The sequence below is a fragment of the Lathyrus oleraceus genome, chromosome 5 (assembly GCF_024323335.1).
Source record: "Lathyrus oleraceus cultivar Zhongwan6 chromosome 5, CAAS_Psat_ZW6_1.0, whole genome shotgun sequence".
NCBI classification, from domain to species: domain Eukaryota; kingdom Viridiplantae; phylum Streptophyta; class Magnoliopsida; order Fabales; family Fabaceae; genus Lathyrus; species Lathyrus oleraceus.
In genome coordinates this window covers 287438737-287459085 of record NC_066583.1, presented here as the reverse complement: position 1 = coordinate 287459085, position 20349 = coordinate 287438737, and the positions used below count along the sequence as shown (strand labels likewise).

At 36.0% G+C, this 20349-nt stretch overlaps 1 protein-coding gene across 1 annotated transcript; it reads right to left on the bottom strand.

Moving 5' to 3' along the window:
- Positions 1 to 15043: 15043 nt before the first annotated feature.
- Positions 15044 to 19872, bottom strand: LOC127083948 (anthranilate synthase alpha subunit 1, chloroplastic). Its single transcript, XM_051024312.1, has 11 exons — positions 19445 to 19872; positions 18802 to 18995; positions 18534 to 18723; positions 17860 to 18011; positions 17493 to 17608; positions 17160 to 17406; positions 17013 to 17069; positions 16710 to 16862; positions 16104 to 16184; positions 15822 to 15908; positions 15044 to 15603 (listed from the first exon to the last, which is right to left on the bottom strand). The coding sequence occupies exons 1-11, from the start codon at positions 19653 to 19655 to the stop codon at positions 15280 to 15282; spliced, it is 1812 nt and encodes a 603-aa protein (XP_050880269.1). The 5' UTR covers positions 19656 to 19872; the 3' UTR covers positions 15044 to 15279.
- Between the last annotated feature and the right edge of the window lie 477 nt (positions 19873 to 20349).

The window sequence follows — 20349 nt, the reverse complement described above, 5'->3', positions numbered from 1 at the left end:
CTGATTGACGGGCAAGCAGCCAATCTCTCGATATAATTGCCTTGAAGAGTGTTCATGAACATGTCCGCCATCTCCCTTTCAGACATAGGGGGTTGGACGGATGCAGCAATCTGTCTCCAACGCTGAGCATATTCTCTAAAGATTTCCTTGGCAGTCTGAGACATACCTTGCAACAAGGTCCGATTTGGAGCCATGTCCAAGTTGTATTGATATTGCTTGATAAAAGCCTCTGCCAAGTCTTTCCAGCTCTTGATGGTAGTACGAGACAAATGAGAATACCATTCACGAGAAGCTCCAGTTAGACTGTCTTCAAAATAGTACATCCACAGCTTTTCATCTTCCGTGTGAGCTCCCAACCTTCCCAAATAAGATTGGAGATGAGTGCGTGGGCAAGAAGCCCCGTTGTATTTCTCAAAAGTAGGGGGTTTGAACTTGTGAGGGATCCTTACTCCCTGAACCAGACCAAGATTTGTGACATCAAAGCCTAAGGAATTTTGAGACTCCAAAGATTTAAGCTTCTCAGCAAGCTCATCCATACAGCGAGTGGTCTCGAGGGCCTCGTCATGCAAAGAAAATTGATCACACTGATAATCTTCAGTAACGGGCGCCCGTTAATCCGAATCCCTTGATTCACATTGTACCTTCTGCCAATACCATTCCCAACATTTCCCGTGTTGCCAACATTACCCGGGTTTCCATCAACATTTGCGTTACCCGCGTTTCCAGTGTTCACAGGGTTATCAACGTTCCCAGGGTTACCAGGGTTTCCCTCAGCATTTGGTATCTCCACCTCCGGATCGGGTCTCGGTTGCTCAACCAATTCCCTCAGCTTCGCTTGGCCTTCTGCCATACCAGTCATCAATGTCATGAACTGATCCATCCTTTCACGCATATCAGCCAGCTCTTTCTGTACTTGGTCCATCGCTAGTCGTGGACGGTTTTCCTTTGTCGGGTATCTGTGAACTCGCTTGGGACCAATAACTGCCTGATACAGGGAACAAACATTAGACAATGCGGTGACACCTGCAAAACAGACAAGGGTTAATATGCATGGTATGCGATACACTGCTTGTTCAGTTTTAAGGCACCCCCATTTTGAAAGGGAATACCCTGCAAATGAATAAGCATGAGATGTTGGATGCAAATATGCAGATGATGTTATGCAATGCAAAGGCATGTCAATCAGAATTGATGGATCCGCTTGAACATCTGTCAGGTTGCACTTCCTGGAGAGAAATTCACTGAGGAATATAATACAAGACCAAAACTCTGCTCCAGAAAACCGGGTTGGTTGGAGGTTAAGGTTTCCTGAATTTAGCCCACCCCTCACTAGTAGGTTCTAAGAACAGAAGTTCATCAGCTTCAGCCCTTCAGTCGCGAATAATACGTTTACCACTGAAGGGTTGGCATTATTACGGGATAAAAGACCTCCACTGACTCCCCTCAACAGGATATCCTAAAGCAAGTTCCCAGTCTCGGGGTCCTCGGATTGATCAGCGAGAATGCGCCCACCAGAGCTAACATAATCACGTCTCGGAGGAGAGGCCTCGACTGAGTTCTCGGGAAATGGTCACCAGAGTCGACGATTTCTAAAGGAACACCATGTCGTTACGGAACATCCGTAGGACATAATATATCCAAAAGAAACCTCGTCTGGGTGTGGTTCTTCACGAACGACTTAACGTAGCAACATGCCACGCAAGCCTCATGATCATCCACTCTAAAACCTGTGTGTACACTCAAGCCTGGGTAATGAGCTTATCTCTCATAGAACATCCCATCCCAACAAACAAACAAACAGATCCATTAGATACAACAGATGCATGCAAGCAAGTAAGTAAATAAATGTACAAAAGCATGAACACCCAATGAACAAGAAATCACAAAAGCTAGGAGGGACTCGCTTAGGGAAGATGGACCAGCAAGAGGTCAACTTCTTAGTGTCCCCAGCAGAGTCGCCAGCTGTCGCAACCTGAAAAATACAGTGCGCGAAAAAACAACCGGCGAAAGAAAAAGACAGAAGAGTCGCCACCGTGCGTTATTCATCCCAAAGGAGGGAAAGGAAACGCTCGAAGTAAACCTGAAAAAGGAAAGGACAAGACGGGGTCTCGCAACCAAATCTTGGGTTCGGGAGTCGGTTATGCGAAGGGAAGGTATTAGCACCCCTACGCATCCGTAGTACTCTACGGGATCCACTTTTGTAGTTCTTGTCTAAAGGGTGTGAGTTTATCTTGTGCTGTTTACCAAAAAAAAAGGGTTAAATGAAAATGACTCGCGCGGATGTCGCATCCACTGCATACGTATCTCATCTGAATATGAGAATCAGAGTCTTCGTAGCTCGGCTACCTATGGGGTTATGGATTGGGTTTTGGACGAACGACGTCACTACGCAATCTACCGGATGCTCGACCTTTGGAGACTTACTCGCCTGTAGTAGAAGGAGTTAACGTGTTGCTTTGGGTTTTAGGGTTTGGGATGCTCAAGGGCAAAAAGGCAGTCCTTGATGAAGGAACCGCGCTACCTGCAGGGATACGAACACATACAAAACAAACATGTATAAAGTAAATGTGCCAACAAGGGGCTCAGAAGTAAATAAACAAAAGAAAACAAATGCCTCATATCGAGGTCTTCCAGCTAAGAAAGCGATAAAATGCGGAAAAGAGGTAAAAGTACCACACGGATAAAGATCCGAAGTAACAGCAATTAAAGGAGTAAGAAACCCAGGGATCTCCCAAGCTAATGCCATCAAAGAAAGGTGAGTCAGTACAGGTAATCGGAATGAAACCTCCAGGGGTTATCCCACAAATAAAGTGGGAAACCACGCAAGTTATCCCTGCAAAAGTCATGTGCCTTCACAAAAACTCAACAAAAGGGTTAGTGAAACAAGATAGGGTAACCAAGAGTTGCCCCCAAATCAAAATGTAACCACATGAATCATGCTCTTTCAATTCACAAAAAGCTCACAAAAAGCAACCAAGGGTAGGAGGCCTAAACCTCTTGTCAAACACATGCATCAAAAGGGTATCAAATTCACCCATAATACCTCATACATTTATAGCATTCAAATTAAAGGCATAAAGATGATGGATATAGGGAAAACCTGATTGGAGAGCTTGATTGAAATTGAGTTGCACCCGTGAGGCAAAGGTGATTCTGTGCAGTTGAGTTCCCTTCAGGGTTTGGAGGCTGCTCTGAACTCTGTTACCTCTTCTCTCACTATCTTTTTCCTCAGGGTTTTGTTCCAAGGAAACCTCAGAGTATTTTGCTTCTCTTCCTTTTTCTCAAGTGAAGCCTTGGTATTTATAGACTGAATTTCATGGTTTTGTGGGCTCAAATGAGAGAGACCCAAGTCCAAAATTTTTTATTATATTTTATTTTTTTTATTTTTATTTATTTATTTTTGTTGTAAATTTTTTTTTTTTTCGTTTTTTGTTTTTTTTTGTTTTCGTTTTTTTTTTCTCTTTTCGGATCTAATTCTGATTGACATGATGAAATGCAATATGAAATGAATGCATGAATGAGGAGGGCAAATTTTGGGGTGTTACAATATGGTCATCGCATCCAATGTTAGGGTTCGCGAGTCGGTTACGCAATAGGAAGGTATTATGACCCCTCACGTCCGTTGTACTCAACATGAACCATTTAGTTAGTTTTGATCTGAATGTTAGCTTATGTTAGTTTCAATCTTCTACTTATTTGGGAAAGAAAAAGAGAGACAAGAGAAATGTTTTTGAGAAAAGACCTAAAAAAGGTTTTTATTATTAGGGGTTCTGATAAGATTTTACAATCCTGCTCCTACGTATCTCCAGGTGCAATAGAGAATTCAAGGCTTACGTAGTTCTGGATAGAAAATGTTTGTTTGTTGGTCGATTTTAGTGAAAGTTATCATGTATTAATTGATGAAAAACATTGTTTTACCCAAAACATGTGAGGAGCAGACGTTTTCATCATATTGAGTGGATTTACAAATCAATATTCATAGGAAAATGTCACTTATCTCATCTCAACGATTGTAGATGAAGCATTTCTTTGCATCATCTTAAGACAAGATGTATTTCATTTATGAAAAGGTTTTTAAGATCAATCGCACAGCAGCGAGAAAAGAGTTCGATGTGTTGGATGTATTTTATAGGCGAATGACAAATGTTTGATGAGAGCGAGACCTAAGCATGGGGATCAATTATTCGAGGTTCCACCGGAATGCTAGATTCCAACGGTCCTTTTTCATTCAAGATTAAGAAATTTCTTTGATGGATAACAAATGCTTGATAAGAATCAATTGTTCAAAGAGTTACGCCAGAATGCTTGATCCCAACGGTCCTTATTTTCCAATTTTATTTTAAGTGTTTTAAGAATGAAATAAAAGAATGAACGGTTGACCCCAAAATGCATGGCTCGGGACCAATCATCCAAGGGTTCCCACTAGAATGCTAGATTCCAATGGTCCTCTTCTTTCGGGTATTGTTTTGAAAAAAAGGTTTTAATATTACGTTTGATTTGGAAGAGTCACTCAGTGTTAATCGAGGTTTGATTCATTTAAATGATTTGAGAAATGATTTTGAAAATAGTTCGAAGAAATTAAGGGTTCCATCGGAATTCTAGATTCCAATGGTCCTTTTCTTTTACGTTTGTTTAAGAAAAAAAGAAATTTATATTATGTTTGAAAAGGTTACTTGGCGTCGAACCAATATTTTTTATTATTAAAAATGTTCATTTTAAGTTATTTTTATCTAAAAAAATGCATAGTTAGGGACATAGAAATGCATGATTATTAGGGCAATTCAACTAAACAAATGAATGTTAGAAAAATAATTAAGTAAGATTAAATTAATTATTTACTATAATTAAAAGATGACTACTAGAAAAACTTAATTAATAAAAGTAAACATAATTAACTAATGAAAGAATGAGGTTGCATGATTTAACAAAAGGAGGGTGAAAAGAGCCCAAAAGCTCAATCTCCAATTACCCTAATTCTACCAATAAAATTAATTTAAACTAAATAATTTTAATAAACTAAAAAACAAGAAAAAAAACGAAAAACACATGGATCAGTGGAGAGAGGCGCGCTTAGTTCTTACTGGATACCAATTGACTAATTAAAAAAAAAAGTCTTCAATAAGGTGACAACATGTAGCTTTATAATTAATCAAAAAATAAAAGAACAAATAAACTCTCTCCCTCCCGTGCCTCATGTTTACAGGACCAAAAACATTTCAAATAACTTCAACATGTTTTATCTTTTTCGCTAAAGACAAAAACTCAACATTTCATCTTAAATCTCTTAATATCTCCCCCATTCTTATCAATGTAAAAATGATGAAACATTCATCTTCATGCTCTCTCTCGCTCTCATGTGCATTTCATCATATTGAAAGAACAAAATCCAGATCTCCATAATAAACACGTTGCGATACTAGAAAAGACAGGGGAAGAGAGACATGCCATTTTGTAGAGACGGAGGAAGGATGGTGGTCAGATTCGAAGACAACCGCAAATGGTGGACGTGAAGCAGCAATGCTTGGTACGGTTGTCGTTATGGTGGAGAGAAAGTGGAGGAATTAGTCACATGATGGAGAGAAGGTGAGTGAGTTTGGATTTGTAGTAGAATGTTTTGTTCATATGGTTTAGTGAGGTTCATGTTTTAGTGAATGAAGATATGTAGTGGAAAAAGAGAAGTGTTTGGTTGTGTATGGTAGTAGAGGGTGATAGTTAAAGAGAGACGAGAGGGTGATGAGATTTGTTAAGGTTAAAGGAGGTTGGTGAGTTGTGTAGAACCGCGGTTATGTCGTCGTTGTCGGTGGTGTTTCAAGGTTGAGTTTGTGAACTTGCGGATTAAAGAAAACAAGGAGATAAGGTGTGTTATGCGTGTGGAATGAAAGATGTTAAATGTTGCTGCAAGATGAAGAAAACGATTATGTATTATGGTTTTTTGTAGTGAAGTGAAGTTTTTGTTGTGAAAGTAACGACAAGACAGTGAAGAGATACAAAGAAGGGTGTATCGTAGATTAATAAAACTAGCATTTGCAAGCTCGATTTCAAAACTTTTCGCATGCTAATTTTACGTACATTTGAGGAACAGTTCGACCGTTTTATCTGTAAATCCGAAAAAAAATATTCTGATTGGCATTTTGGGCATTATGCAACATGAAATGCATGTTATGCTATGCAGATGATTTAAATGTTATGATGACTATATTGATTTATTAAATGAGGGGCAAAATTGGGGTATGACGCGCATATATAAGATATAGGGAAGTGATGAACCATTTGAATGGATGAGTCATCACCTAGTGGTGTTCATTCATTCTAGATAGTAAAACAATCAATTATCATATAATACTCGGCCAAATTTCCATATAGTAAAACAATCAATATTTTCATATAGTACATTAGAATTATATAGTAATAATAATAATTACCATATCTTAGTTGACCAAATTTCCATTATTAAGTGGAAGACAATATCTTTTGCACATCTATGAGATATTGGATCACCAAAATTAAAGCTTTCATTGCTCATTTTAAGTTTATGTGTGCACATGTGCTTGCACTATACTTGCTCTCGTAATGTTTTGCATTGTTGTGTAAGATGCTAAAATTATTATACCCTAAATGGGAAATCTTATTCGACCATTAAATGAAATGATCAAGCTTGCAGTAAACTAAAGCTAAAAAATTGCGTATTTTTGGAAATCAGGCAAAGCACTTTCAAATATAAAATTGATACTGATAGGATAAAATTTTAGAAGGTGTTTAGTACCTGCTAAATTAGATCCAGTGCAAGGGAGTAAGAGCCAACAGAAAACCTGACAATATAGGTTAAAAAAATAAATCATTTCTACCACCAAAAATAGAGGAGTGCAACACTAAAGAAAAATCATTCTCAATAAAATAGGGTTCAAATTGCATACAAAAGTACCTGAGTTCCAATTGAACTAGTAGTTCCCACAATAAAAATAGGTTTTCGTCATTCTCAAGGTTAAACTTGTTGCGTTGTTTAGACCTAAAGATTTCTATAGAAATTGTTGTTCCTTGATGAGTTGTAAAAAATCTTAGAGTGAAGGAATCAAAATGGTACAAAATTGAAGTAGGACGACAAATTTTAGGGTTTTGGAGAAAATTGATTAACTCATGCTTGCATTATACTTGCTCTCATCCTATTTTTCATTGTTATGTAAGATGATACAAGTATTATACCCAAATGGGAAAGCGTATGAAACCATTAAATGGAATGATCAAGCTAGTAAGCTAAAGCTAAAAACTTGTGTAGTTTTGGAAATCGGGCAAAGCACTATCAAATATAAAATTTATATTGATAAGCTAAAACTTATAAGGTATTTAATATTTTCTCAATCAAATCCGAGGAAATGGAATGTGAGCCAGTAGAAAACCAAACAATCTAGATTAGAAAAAATTAATTATTTCTACCACCAAAAACATGGGAGTAACGCACTAAAGACAAATCATTCTCAATAAAATACGGTTCGGATTGCATACAAAAGTACCTGAGTTCCATTTGAACCAGTAGATCCCATAATAAAAATAGGTTTTCTCCATTCCCAAGGTTAAACTTGTTGTATTGTTTAGACCAAGCGATTTTCAGAGAAAACTTCTTTCCTTGATGAGTTGAATAAAATTTTAGAGTGAAGGAATAAAAACAATATAAAATTGAAGTCGACCAACAAATTTGGGGGTTGTGGAGCAAAACTGATCAACCTGTGCTTGCATTATACTTGCTCTCGTCCAATTTTGCATTATTGTGTAAGATGATACAATAATTATACCTAAAATGGGAAAACTTATGCAACCACTAAATGGAATGGTCAAGCTTGGAGTAAGCTAAAGCTAAAAAATTACATATTTCTGGAAATTGGGCAAGGCACTATCAAATTGAAAATTTATACTGCTAGGCTAAAACTTTATAAGGTCTTTATTACTTGCTCAATCAGATCTAGTGCAAGGGACTAAGCCAACAGAAAACCAAATAATTCAGGTTAAAAAAATCAATTATTTCTACCATAAAAAATAGAGGAGTGAAGAACTAAAAACAAATCATTCTCAACAAAATAGGGTTCAAATTGCATACAAAAGCACCCAAGTTTCAATTGAACCAATAAATCTCATAATAAAAATATATGTTTGTCCTTCCCAAGGTTAAACTTGTTGTGTTGTTTAGACCAAACGATTTCCAGAGAAACTGCCTTTCCTTGATGAATTGAAGAAAATTTTAGAGTGAAGGAATCAAATCAGTTTAAAATTGAATCAATCAACGTCAGAAGTTACTGTTGAAGAAAAGTCAAAGAAAGACGAACTGGATTTGGGGGGAACTTTAAACTGAAATTGTTTGGCTTAGGGTTTTGGTAAGATGGTGAATGGATGTTAACCTCTTTCATTGATATATGTAAATCAATTTTAAAAGGGAATAGTAGCAAATGTTGTGATAAAATCCAACTTAGTTAAGGCATTTAAATAAGTAAGAAGGTGGTTAGAATGTTAGCTACTTACGAGTCAAGTTATCTCACAAGTTGTATAAATAAGTTGTATTGTACTCTTACTTTGTTTCTTCTCAATACTCTTTGAAATATACTCTCATAAAAAAGGAGTGCAACCAAGAGTTTGCACTAGAAAATTGGTATCCATAGCTCTTTGGTTTTGCGCATAGGTGGTCGTACTTCCAGAGATTGTGATTCACATATGCTACAATGATGAATGGTGACAATGGAATTCCCAAATCTCTTATAATTCTTGATGGTAAGATTTGGGACCAATGGCATAAACAAATAAAGTCCTTGTTTGGATTTCAAGAAACTCTTGAGGTCATCCTCAATGGTGTTCCTAAGCTTGTAGCACATGCGATTGAAGCTCAGCGGATAATTCACAAAGATGCGAAGAAAAGGGATTGTAAGGCTTTATTTTGCATCCAATTTGTAGTTGATGGTGCAAACTTTAATCGAATATCTCATGCTGAACCGGAGAAAGAAGAATGGAATATTCTTGTCATATATTATGAAGAAGGTGAGAAGGTTAAGGGTGTCAAGTTGCAAGCCTTAAGGCGGAAGTATGAATTACTGTAGATGGGTGAAGACTAGAAGTTTGTGGGCTATGTGTCCAATGTTCATAATCTTGTTCATTTGATGAAGGGTTATGGTGAAACAATGAATGGCAAGATGATTGTTGAGAAGCTAATGAGAACTTTGACCTCTCATTTTGATCATGTCATTGTGCTCATTTAAGAAGTGGGAAACATGGCTACATTAAAGTTGGAAGACTTGGTCGGCTACTTAGAAGCTCATGAATTGAGGATTGTTGAGAGAAGAGGTTTTCAAGAATCAATATAGGCCTTGCTATCTCAAACATGAAAGAAACATGGTGGTTTTGACAAGTTTAAAGGAAAATTTGAAAAAAGCTATAGCAAGAACGGGTCTTAGCCTAGCTCTCAATAGCTAAAGAATGATGAGAAGTCGTCTGAATCCTCCAAGAGAGGAGGAGGAACTTCCAACCATAGAGAGAATCTTGACAAGAAAGGTGTGCAATGTTACAACTGCAAGAAGTTGGAACGTATGGCCAAGAATTATTTATACAACAAAGGAAAAATGACTGCAAAGGATAAAGATGGTGATAAAGCAAATCTGGCACATGAGGAGTCATATGATTATGAAACCATGGTGTTTATGGCTATAGTTTTAGATGACCATACTGATTTAAAAACTTGGTTCTTGGACAAAAATTGTTCTAATCATATGACTGGTCATAAGGCTTGGCTGACCAACTTTGATTAGACAAGGAGAAGCAAGACCATATTGGCTAATAGTAGTTCTTTACAAGCAGAAGAAGCAGACAACATGGTCATCAAAAGGAGTAATGGAAATTCAACCATAGTTGAAGATGTGTTATATGTGCCTAGCATGAAATGCAACCTTTTAAGTGTTTGACAGCTAATTGAGAAAGGGTTCTCAATAATCATGAAGAATGAGGATTTTGAATTGTTTGATGTTAGCAACAATTCAGTCTTGAGATCTCCTCTTTCTAAGAACATGACCTTCAAGACCATGATCAGTTCCATATAAGTTCAGTGTCTGCAAGTAGTGGTGGAACACAAACAAAGTTGGTTGTGACATCTGAGGTTTGGCCACTTAAACTTTAGATCACTCAATAAACTTGTCACACAAATAATGGTGACTGGTTTACCAAGTCTTACAATGCCTAAAAAACTATGTGAAGGTTTCTTGTTGGGAAAGAAATCTAGAAATTCCTTCAAAAGTCATCTGCCTATGAGATCATCTTGCATATTAGAAGTGGTTCACTTAGATGTATGTGGTCCTCTTGAGGAACACAATATTGGTGGCAATAGATACTTTGTCCCCTTTGTTGATGAGCGTAACAGGAAGCTCTGGGTCTATATGATCAGGCATAAGGATGAAGTATTTGAAATCTTTAAGATATTCAAAATACTGATTAAAAATTAAAGTGATAAGAAGATTAAGATACTGAGAACAGATGGAGGTGGATAATATAAATCCAAGCAATTTGAGGAGTTTTGTGCAGAGCATGGGATTGATCACGAGGTTACAAATTCATATACCCCTCAACGCAATGGTATCTCTGAAAGAAGGAATATAAGTATATTGGATATGGCTAGTGCATGTTGAAACAAAAGAGCAATGCCTGACTCACTATGTAGTGAAGCAGACGCCACAACTACTTATGTGTTAAACAGGTGCCCAACCAGAAGAATAAGGATAAAGTTCCAGAGGATGTGTGGAGTGTAAAGAAATAATCAGTGAACCATCTAAAGGTGTTTGGCTCAATTTTCTACAAACATGTACCTGATGCTAGAAGGAAGAAGCTACATGACAAGAGTGAACCTATGATACTAATTGGCTATCACAAAAGTCAAGCTTATAGGATGTTTAATCCAATCAATGGAAGACTTATGGTTAGTAGAGATATTTTTGTTGATGAGAATTCTGCCTGGAACTAAGACTCCAACAATACAACTAAAAAGCCTATGTTGAGCTCAGGCTTGGAAGAGGTAAGCGATGAGCTATATGAGGTTCCACTAGTTGAAGTAGTTGAGCATGGTCATGATGAGGTAAACAAACATGATAAGGAGTAGGACATTGTTAGATGATAGGCTTAGATCTAACGGGGGTAAATAGATCACAAGTTAAAAACTTTAACAAAAAATTATTTTAAAAATTATGGCGCACAGAAGTAACCTGGATCAAATCGTCTAACTGAACCCGCTATCAAAAAGCTCAGATATGTGCAATTGTAATCACTATATGATAATGAATCACAAATTGATTAAAAATAATTAATAACAACCAATTGAATGCAAAGAAACAAGGATAGTCTACTTCCAATGATAAATCACAAAAAAAATCTATTGAGACAAATTATCGAACACCTTTTGTGTAATCGATATTGTTTGGAAATTTATGTGGTTTTGTTGATCTTAAAATTCAATCACAGTCTAAAGGATTATGATCAACTCAACAACACCTTTTTCAAAATGTAATCAAAAATATTATCCAAACAAATTGATCACATGATCGATGAATTCAACAATTTGCAAATGAAAAATAAAAGATATAGAGAGGAAGAGAGAGTACACAAGGATATGTTTAGGCAGTTCCCCAATCGACCTCGCTACGGGTACATTTTCCCTCAATTCGAACTCAAATTGAGATAATAAAATTAACCTTACTTCGCAAAAGTATGTATACAAGAGAGATGTAGCAATTCAACCCTACAAATCCTAAGTTTGATGTTGATTCTAACACCTTCTTTTCCCTTTATCAAGTAACCCAACAATGTCGATTTCATTCACCGTCTCACGCTACTTCTTTGCAAGAAACCCCTTGTTCTTTAAGTCCTTCACTCGATCGAATCCAAAATGCATAATTGTTGTAACCCAAGATTTACAAATACGATCCACCGTCCCACGCTACTCCTTTGCAAGAACCTCTCGTTCTTCAAAGCCTTCACTCAATCGGATCCAAATTGCGTAATCTTGTCCAAAACATTCAAATCCCAATTTGATCTTGAGGGGAAACCCCACCTTGGTTTTCTTATTTGAAACCGTCAAATATCTCAACCCAATTTACAATTCAATCAATCCTAAATTGGACGTTATCAATCCTAATTCTAGACACCGAAACAAAGAATTATTATGTGTAGTTTGTTTGTGTGTATGCATATAATGAGCTTGAAGATGATGAGAATTATTTGAAATTCTAGTTTCGTGTAGGTTTACTCTAGAACCTTACTAGAAATGATGCATGTATGAAGTATTTATATACATGCATGTTTGGAGGCAAAAGAAATCCAAAAGATTTGAAAAAATTATAAATTTTTGGCAAATTTCGTTGCATGATCCGACCTGTGCAAGTCATGAGCTGACTTGTTCGAAGTATGCGACGACCTGTATAGGTCATGCGTCGACTTGTATAGGTCATGCGTTAACCTGTAAAGGCGGCGCATCAAACATAAGTTATTAGCTTTAAAAAATGCAGTACATGTGCCGACCTAAAAAACAGATGTGTCGACACATAGACAAATATTTCTTCTATGTGTCCTCCTGAAACATGTATGTGCCGACACATAGTTAGTTTTGACCATAAAACTTGTTTTTGATGCATTTTTTATGCATGAAACCTTTTCCAACTTATTTCCAAATATTTTTATCCTTCTTAATACTAAGATGCACATTGAGAATCAGAGGATACTGTCCAATATACATAAACGTTAATGTATTCAAGTTTTGACATCATACAAAATACATCTGACGAAAAGTTGCACTAACAACCATGGTTCAAAGACCTCAAATAACAAGAATAACTCCATCAAGACTTCAAGATTGTGAAGTCATTGGTGATAATGAAGTCACAGTAGATGGAGATTTTGTTCACTTTAAACTACTAGCAGATACAGAGCCCATAAACCACAATGAATCCTTAAGGAACAGAGAATGGAAAGTTGCAATGATTGAAGAGTTACAAATAATTGAAAAGAATAACACTTGGGAACTGGTTAAATTGTCAGGCAATGCCAAAATAATTGAGGTCAAGTGGGTGTATAAATTGAAACACAATCTTGAAGGCTCTATTTTTAGGCATAAGGTAGGGATGGTAGCAAGAGGTTTCCTTCAAAGAACATGCATTGACTACTATTAAGTTTATGCTCCAGTGGCCAAACTGAAAATTGTTAGATTAGTAGTAGCCTTCGCAGGCAAAAAAAGATTGGTCAACATTTCATCTTGATGTGAAATCAGTTTACTTAAATGGACTATTAGATTAAATATTCCATGTTACTTGACCACACTGTTTTGTATACAAGGAGAGGAAATACAAATATACAGGTTGCATAAGGCTTTATATAGCCTTAAGCAGCCGCATAGGGCCTGGAATAAGATAATTGACTCTTATATGATAAAATTGGGCTCCACAAAGTGTATGTTTGAATATGGTGTGTATGTGTAGGCAAATGCAAAAGACATAAGACTCGTATGTTTGTATATTGATGATCTACTAGTAACTAGCAATAACATCAACAATTTGGTGAAGTTCAAGCAGTTGATGGTGAAAGAATTTGAGATGTCCGACTTAGAAAATTTGTCTTATTTCTTAGGCATAAAATTTCTAATGACTGATAAAGGCATGGTGTTGCACCAAATAAATTATGTTAGAGAGGTTCCCAAGAGGTTTAGGATGCTTGAGTCAAATCCTGTAGCCTTTCCTATTGAAGCAAACCTAAAATTTGAGAAGAATGGTGATGAGAACAAGGTTGATGCAATTCTGTTCAAACAAATAGTAGGCTCATTTATATGTGTATGCAATAGTAGATCTGATATAGGCTTCTCAGTTGGTCTAGTGAGAAGATACATGGATGATCCTAGAGTCTCTCATATGAAAGCTGCAAGGGGAATCTTGAGCTTTTTGAAGGGAACAATCAAGTATGGAATTCTTTTTCCTATACAAATGACAATGATGCAATGATTACTTGCTATTCAAATGCATATTAGTATAGAGACAAGCCTGACAGAAGGAGCACAATTAGTTATTTTTTTCAAGTGTTTGGTGCTCTAACTTTATGGTGTTCTAGAAAACAACCTGTTGTAGCACTGTCCTCATGTGAGGTGGAATATATTGCCGAATCTTATGCAGCTAGTCAAGCCACTTGGATTAAATCAGTGCTTACTGAGTTATAGGTCTAAGTTAGAAAGCCATGTGTTCTACAACTTGACAACAAGTCAGCCATCAACCTAGCAATGAATCCAATTCTACATGGCAGAAGCAAGCACATTGGGACTAAATTTTATTTTTTGAGAGAGCAAGTGAATCAAGAAAAGCTTGAAGTGAAGCATTGTCCAAGTGAATCTCAACTTGCTAATATTCTAACCAAATTATTAAAGATTGATAGATTTTTGACCCTTAGAAAGAAATTGGAAATCATTCTGTTTGATTAAATGTGCATAGTTTGTTGTTTTCTAAGTTTGTAGTTAAGTCAATTGGAAGGGGGTTAGAATGTTAGTTACTTGCGAGTCAAGTCATCTCACAAGTTGTTTAAATAATTTGTATGGTACCTTTTCAATTTTTAGAGATTCAATACACATTCCTTTACACTATTTCTTCTCAATACTCTTTGCAAGATCCTCTCATCAAAACAGAGTGCAACTATGAGTTTGCACTAACGGCGAAGAGCAGCTGTTGTACTTGTTTGCTTTGAAAGGGAAAGAAGTAGATTTTGAAATCAAAATCTAAAATTGAATTGAGATAAGGGCAAACCAAGATTATTCAATCTATTTCACACTAAATGTTTATGAAGAAACAACTTGTGCGTGTGTTGATATTCCTTTTGCAGGCATTGGAATTAAAGTAAGGCCAATTTGGTTCCAAATTATTAATCATTGAGCTGCAACTCCAAGTCTCCAACTTTAATAATTTCTAAGTTCAACTGCTCAAAGATGAATCTGTTAAAAAAACTAAACTTTTCAAAGAAGAAAGGTGCAACATCATCCCTTGCATGAGAGTTTCAATTTGAAAAGATTACCATGATATTATAATTATTCAATGTTCGTAAAACATAGGTATCGGAAGCTAAAACTGAACTACATCTGACTTTCTCAAACAAACAAAAGAGATATTACACAATCAAGAGTATTCTTCTATCCAATGTAATATAATTCCCCAAACACAAAAAGAAAGCTATTGTATTATTGGAAGGTAACTGACTAGTGGTTATTCGTTGATTGGATTTCGAGGTATCATGGATTTATTTATCAACAAATGCTGCCTCAGCCAAGTCGATAGAGCGAGCAAGACCAGCAGCTTTGTTTTGACACTCTTGGTGCTCATCATTTGGGTCACTGTCGGCCACGATACCAGCACCAGCTTGAAGGTAAGCAATCCACTCCTGGCGTTTGTTTAGGTCCTTGTATGAGTACATTGTGTCGTACCTAGTTCCAGTTGGAAATATGATTGTCCTTAGAGCTAGCGCTATGTCCATGTCGCCGGAGAAAGAAATGTATCCAAATCCTCCACTATAAGGTCCCCGCCTTGCCACCTCCAATTCATCGATTAACTGCATGGCCCTCACCTGCACCCACCAGTTTTAGCTTGTTTTTAAAAGATCGAATAATTAAAAGGGGATGATAGAACATGTGCAGAAGGAGATGATACAAATTTCTGTCATTCTGCACCAGGTTGCAGAAGAATCATGGCAGGATATAAAATTACAAGACCCGTGATAAAACGGGCTTTTCGAATTTGTTTGGAATTGTATTTTGACTAAAAGGAGTGGAGAAAATTATGAACCTTTGGTGCTCCACTGACAGTTCCAACAGGCAATGCAGCACGGAGAGCGTCCCAACAGGTCAAATTGTCTTGCAGCTCTCCAGTAACCTTTAAATATAAATATAATTAACAATGCAGTACATGTTGAAATTAAAAAAATGCAATTAAATATTATCTAATATCATGATTTATTTATAAATAAAACATTTTTCTTGGGACAAAGGACTTCTTTTTGCATAGCAAACTATAAAAGACTTGTTTAAAAACATCAATTATCACTAGAAAACAAGAAAAGGTTCTTACCGTCGAGCTTATGTGCATGACATGGGAATATCTTTCAACATTCATAAGCTTCTCTACCTTGACAGAGCCACTTTTTGCAACCTACAAACAGAATTGTTGTTATAATAACCATCATACATTGAAGTAAGTGATACAAAATTTCTTTCAAAAAGTCAGGACAACTCGCTTTTATATGAATTATAAATCCATTCAAACAGCTTTGTCAGCATTGTGATAGATGTTTTAGAAAGGAATAATACTTTCTAACTGCAAATCCTTGATATAACAGTTTAAATCTTTAAGATCCATAACCATACATGTGTACATATTTTTCGTCACAACCAGATAATCCAGTTGCAAATTGGCTTATAAGGAACAAGTAAACAAGTTGATATGGATTGACAACCACAATAAACAAAAGCACTGTTCATTATCTTTTTTAACAAAGGCACTATTCAACCCCAGTTATTAGCTATATATTGATTTATGTAAATTCGAAGTTACATAAACTTCAACATCCATAAAAGATTTTATAAAGTAAACAGAATATAAGAAACACGAGTGGAAATATTTTATTTAAATAAACAAAATAATAGTAAATCCATCAAAGTGAAATACATAACAGACCTTTCCTACATCATTGCGTCCCAAATCAACCAGCATTACATGTTCTGCACATTGCTTTTTATCTTTCAAGAGCTTCGCTGATAACTCTTCATCTTCTTGTGGCGTGTTTCCCCTTTTACATGTCCCAGCTAATGGACGATTGACAATCTTCTTCTGTTCATGACAAGATCATTATAACTATTCACTTTAGAATAAATAGTAGAATAATTTAGTAAACCAGATATTTTTTTGCATTAAAATTTGGAAATAAACATTTGAAGTGACCAAGTAAGAACTATCATTTTACTAAGTACAAAAACATACATTCTTTATACGCGCAAGAATCTCTGGACTTGAAGCAGCCAGAATACATCCCCTAGCCTGTTAAGAAAAATATGACTCTCAGAATGAAAAAGATGTGCCCTGGCTTTCAGGAAAAACAAAATATTTTTGTGTTGCATTGAAATAAACCTGCAAATAAGTCATATATGGACTTGGATTCACAACTCTCAAAGCTCTATAAACTTCAAATGGATCAGCGAAGGTTCTTCGTTCAAATCTCTGACTTAACACAACCTGAAAAATATCTCCTGCTTTAATATGTTCTTTTGCCTGAAGGACTGCCTCCTTGTATGCATCAGGTGTCATGGTTGATTCCTTTAAAGGTGGACCAAATTGACGAGTTTTCAAACCAACAGCACCAGGAGCGAGTCTCGTGCTAGGCAATTCAATTACATTTTTAATTAATTTTGATCCATAAGCAAGTACATCATTAGAGAGAGCAACATTCAACAGATAACTTACTGTTTATCATCTTGTAATTTGGCCACTAATTTGTTTAATTGTTTCGTTCCGTCCTCGTAAGCACTCTCGGCTGAGGAGTATCGGTCAGTCCTCACCCAAAGAATCACGTACGCTTTCTGTTGGGTAGAGCGCAAGTAAGAAATTGAATCAACAGTGAAATATTAGTTATGAATAAGGTCTTCATATCATATGTAATAATGAAATTGAATAATTATGAATAATCTTGAGCCATATAACTATAAATGCAATGGATTGCGAATCAGTGCTAAGTATTTATTTCACCCCGCAACAGTCATTTCATGATATCTAACCATTACATGACAATTATATCCTCACAATGGTATTTGTGCATACAAAAAACAGATACCTTCTCCACGTGATCAAACACAATCACAGTCTCATAAAGGCCCAGATGGATGTCTGCGAGGTTCCTATCATCCTTTGGGGCGTCGGAAAATGGTAGCTTTTTCTTTTCCACATAGCGAATTGTGTCATAAGAGAAATAACCTGCCAAACCACCTACAACAACAGCTTAAACTAGTTAATGCTTTGTAGATAATATCATTAGATGAGAAAAAAAATGTCAACATTACTCTCACACGTAAATCCACACGCGCGCACTGACAAGATGCCGCATAACGGCAAAAAATGTCAACATTACCCTCTCAAGTAAGTCCACGCGCGCACACAGACAAGATGTCGCATAACAACATTACTCTCTCGCGTAAGTCCACGCATGCGCACAGACAAGATGCCGCATAACGACAAAAAAGTCAACATTACTCTCTCATGTAAGTCCATACGCGCGCACAGACAAGACGCCGCATAACGACAAATAATGTACTAATGCAGAGTGTCGGCATTCAGATCACAAAATCTTATGCCTAGATTTCAACTTCATTTATTATAGTCATAGATAAAAACCAAAAAAGACATTATTTCTCCTACAATTATGTCTGTCTGAATATTTATTAATTGAGTCATAAATTGACATGAGCCCATCTTGATACACATGTTTTACAATGATTGTATAACTCTTACCACAGAATGCATCTGGAAGTTGATCATTAAGAACTGGTCTCCACTCCTGTGAGATTTTTCTGGGAATCACCATAGGATCATCAACGATCTCCTCAGTTAAATGACCAGAGACATGGTCCATCACTGTAACCTTATTTTCTTTTGCAACAATTTCCATTGATGGTCGAGCTCCCACAACACTATAACGCCCCTGCAATCAATCCACTCCCATATTAAAAATAAAACCCTAAATTTCAAAATCCCAAAACTCCGAAAGCAAATCACATACCACATTGGAAGACTCTGAATTAGGCTCAGCAGACTCGAAAAGAAAACTTGGAGCTTCCCGGTCATCCTTATCAACCAAGATCCGGTAAGCAAGAACAGGAGTAAGCTGATCAGCGAATATACACTGATAGATAGGAATCAAGTTCCCACTTTTCGAAGCCTCAACAAACTCCCTTCTTCCATCGAATTCTTCACCTGCAAAAACAATAGATCCTTATTCAAACATTCCCCTTTAATGTTTCATCATGAAAAAAACAAAAACCATTAACATTGAAAATGCATGTTAGTTATAAATCACAACAAGTTTGACAAAATCACATTGCCACAATCATTTCGTCGAACCACTTAAGTCTAGCTTCTGTCAAACTCACACCCAATCCAAACATACATTAAATCACAAAATCAACAGCCATGAATCCCAAATTAGCACAAAACTCCTCCACTTAATCAAAATCAATCAGATTCACCATCTTCCATCCAAAGCTACCACATTCATCTCATCATTCAAAAAAAAAAAACTCATCACACTTTCAAATACTAAATAACACTAGTTCACCAAAATGCTATAACCTCAACAAAATACCCAAATTTCACACTACCAATAACTTATCAAAAACACAAAACAAAAGAAAACATTAACTCACCAATAGATGAAGCTGCGATTGAAGACGACCTCAATGTAGCACAAGGGAGTAAACGACCACCACCACGAACTGAAACGCCGGCGAGCCTCGCCGGAGATAAACGGCTACCGGAAGAAGGAACCACAAGGCGGTTAGAAACCGTTAGGGATTGCATTGTGAAGCATGATTGAGCAGAAATGGGGGAAAAAGGAAGCGTAGAAGAAAGCATCATTTTGAAGTGAATTACTAATTTCTAGTTTGTTGCAGAAAGAAGAAAGAGGTTGAAGAATAATGAAGAAGAAATGATGAATATATAGTTACAAGTACTTCGTTCATTCGGTGACGTTTGTCATTGTCAGGTTTCAATGTACCGGAATCATTTATGGATTTTCTTACTACATTTTTGAACTTTTTCTCATTTTGAGAGATGATTGAATGTATTTTGGTTTCAAAAAAAGGGAAATTTTATTTTTTTAAGTAATAATTTCATGTATATTGATAAATATTGACATAGAGTACACTTCTTTAATCTTACATTGTTTTTGGAACTTTTTGGCTATATTCCACGTTTTTTATTTCAACTTCTTTTAATTTTATTTTAAAAAGTAAAAATGGAAAAAAAAAATATTCTTTTTATTACCTTCCTTTGAATCTTGTCATTAAATATTCACTTAAATAGTCTTTTGATGATGATGTGTTTTTGTTTTCATTCTTGTATTTTCTTTTCTTCCAGAAACAATCCTTTAATATTAAAATTCTTTTGATCTTAGAAAATTAAAATCCGAAGTAGAAAATTTGCGAATTTTCTTCCAAATTTTAACTTTAAAAATTAAAATTAAATGAAATTAAATTTAAGGATTTTGTAAAAAAATACATGAAAAAAACAAAAACACTTTAATTTATAGAGATCAAAAGATAATCTTAAA

Bases quoted from the DNA above. Each gene is read 5' to 3' on its own strand.
- LOC127083948 (XM_051024312.1), bottom strand. From the start codon at position 19,655: ATGATGCTTTCTTCTACGCTTCCTTTTTCCCCCATTTCTGCTCAATCA. The intron at 18,724-18,801 runs GTATGTGATTTG...GATTGATTGCAG, and splicing joins ATTCAGAGTCTTCCAATGTG to GGGCGTTATAGTGTTGTGGG. The intron at 15,909-16,103 runs GTAAGAACCTTT...TTATATTTAAAG, and splicing joins TCATGCACATAAGCTCGACG to GTTACTGGAGAGCTGCAAGA.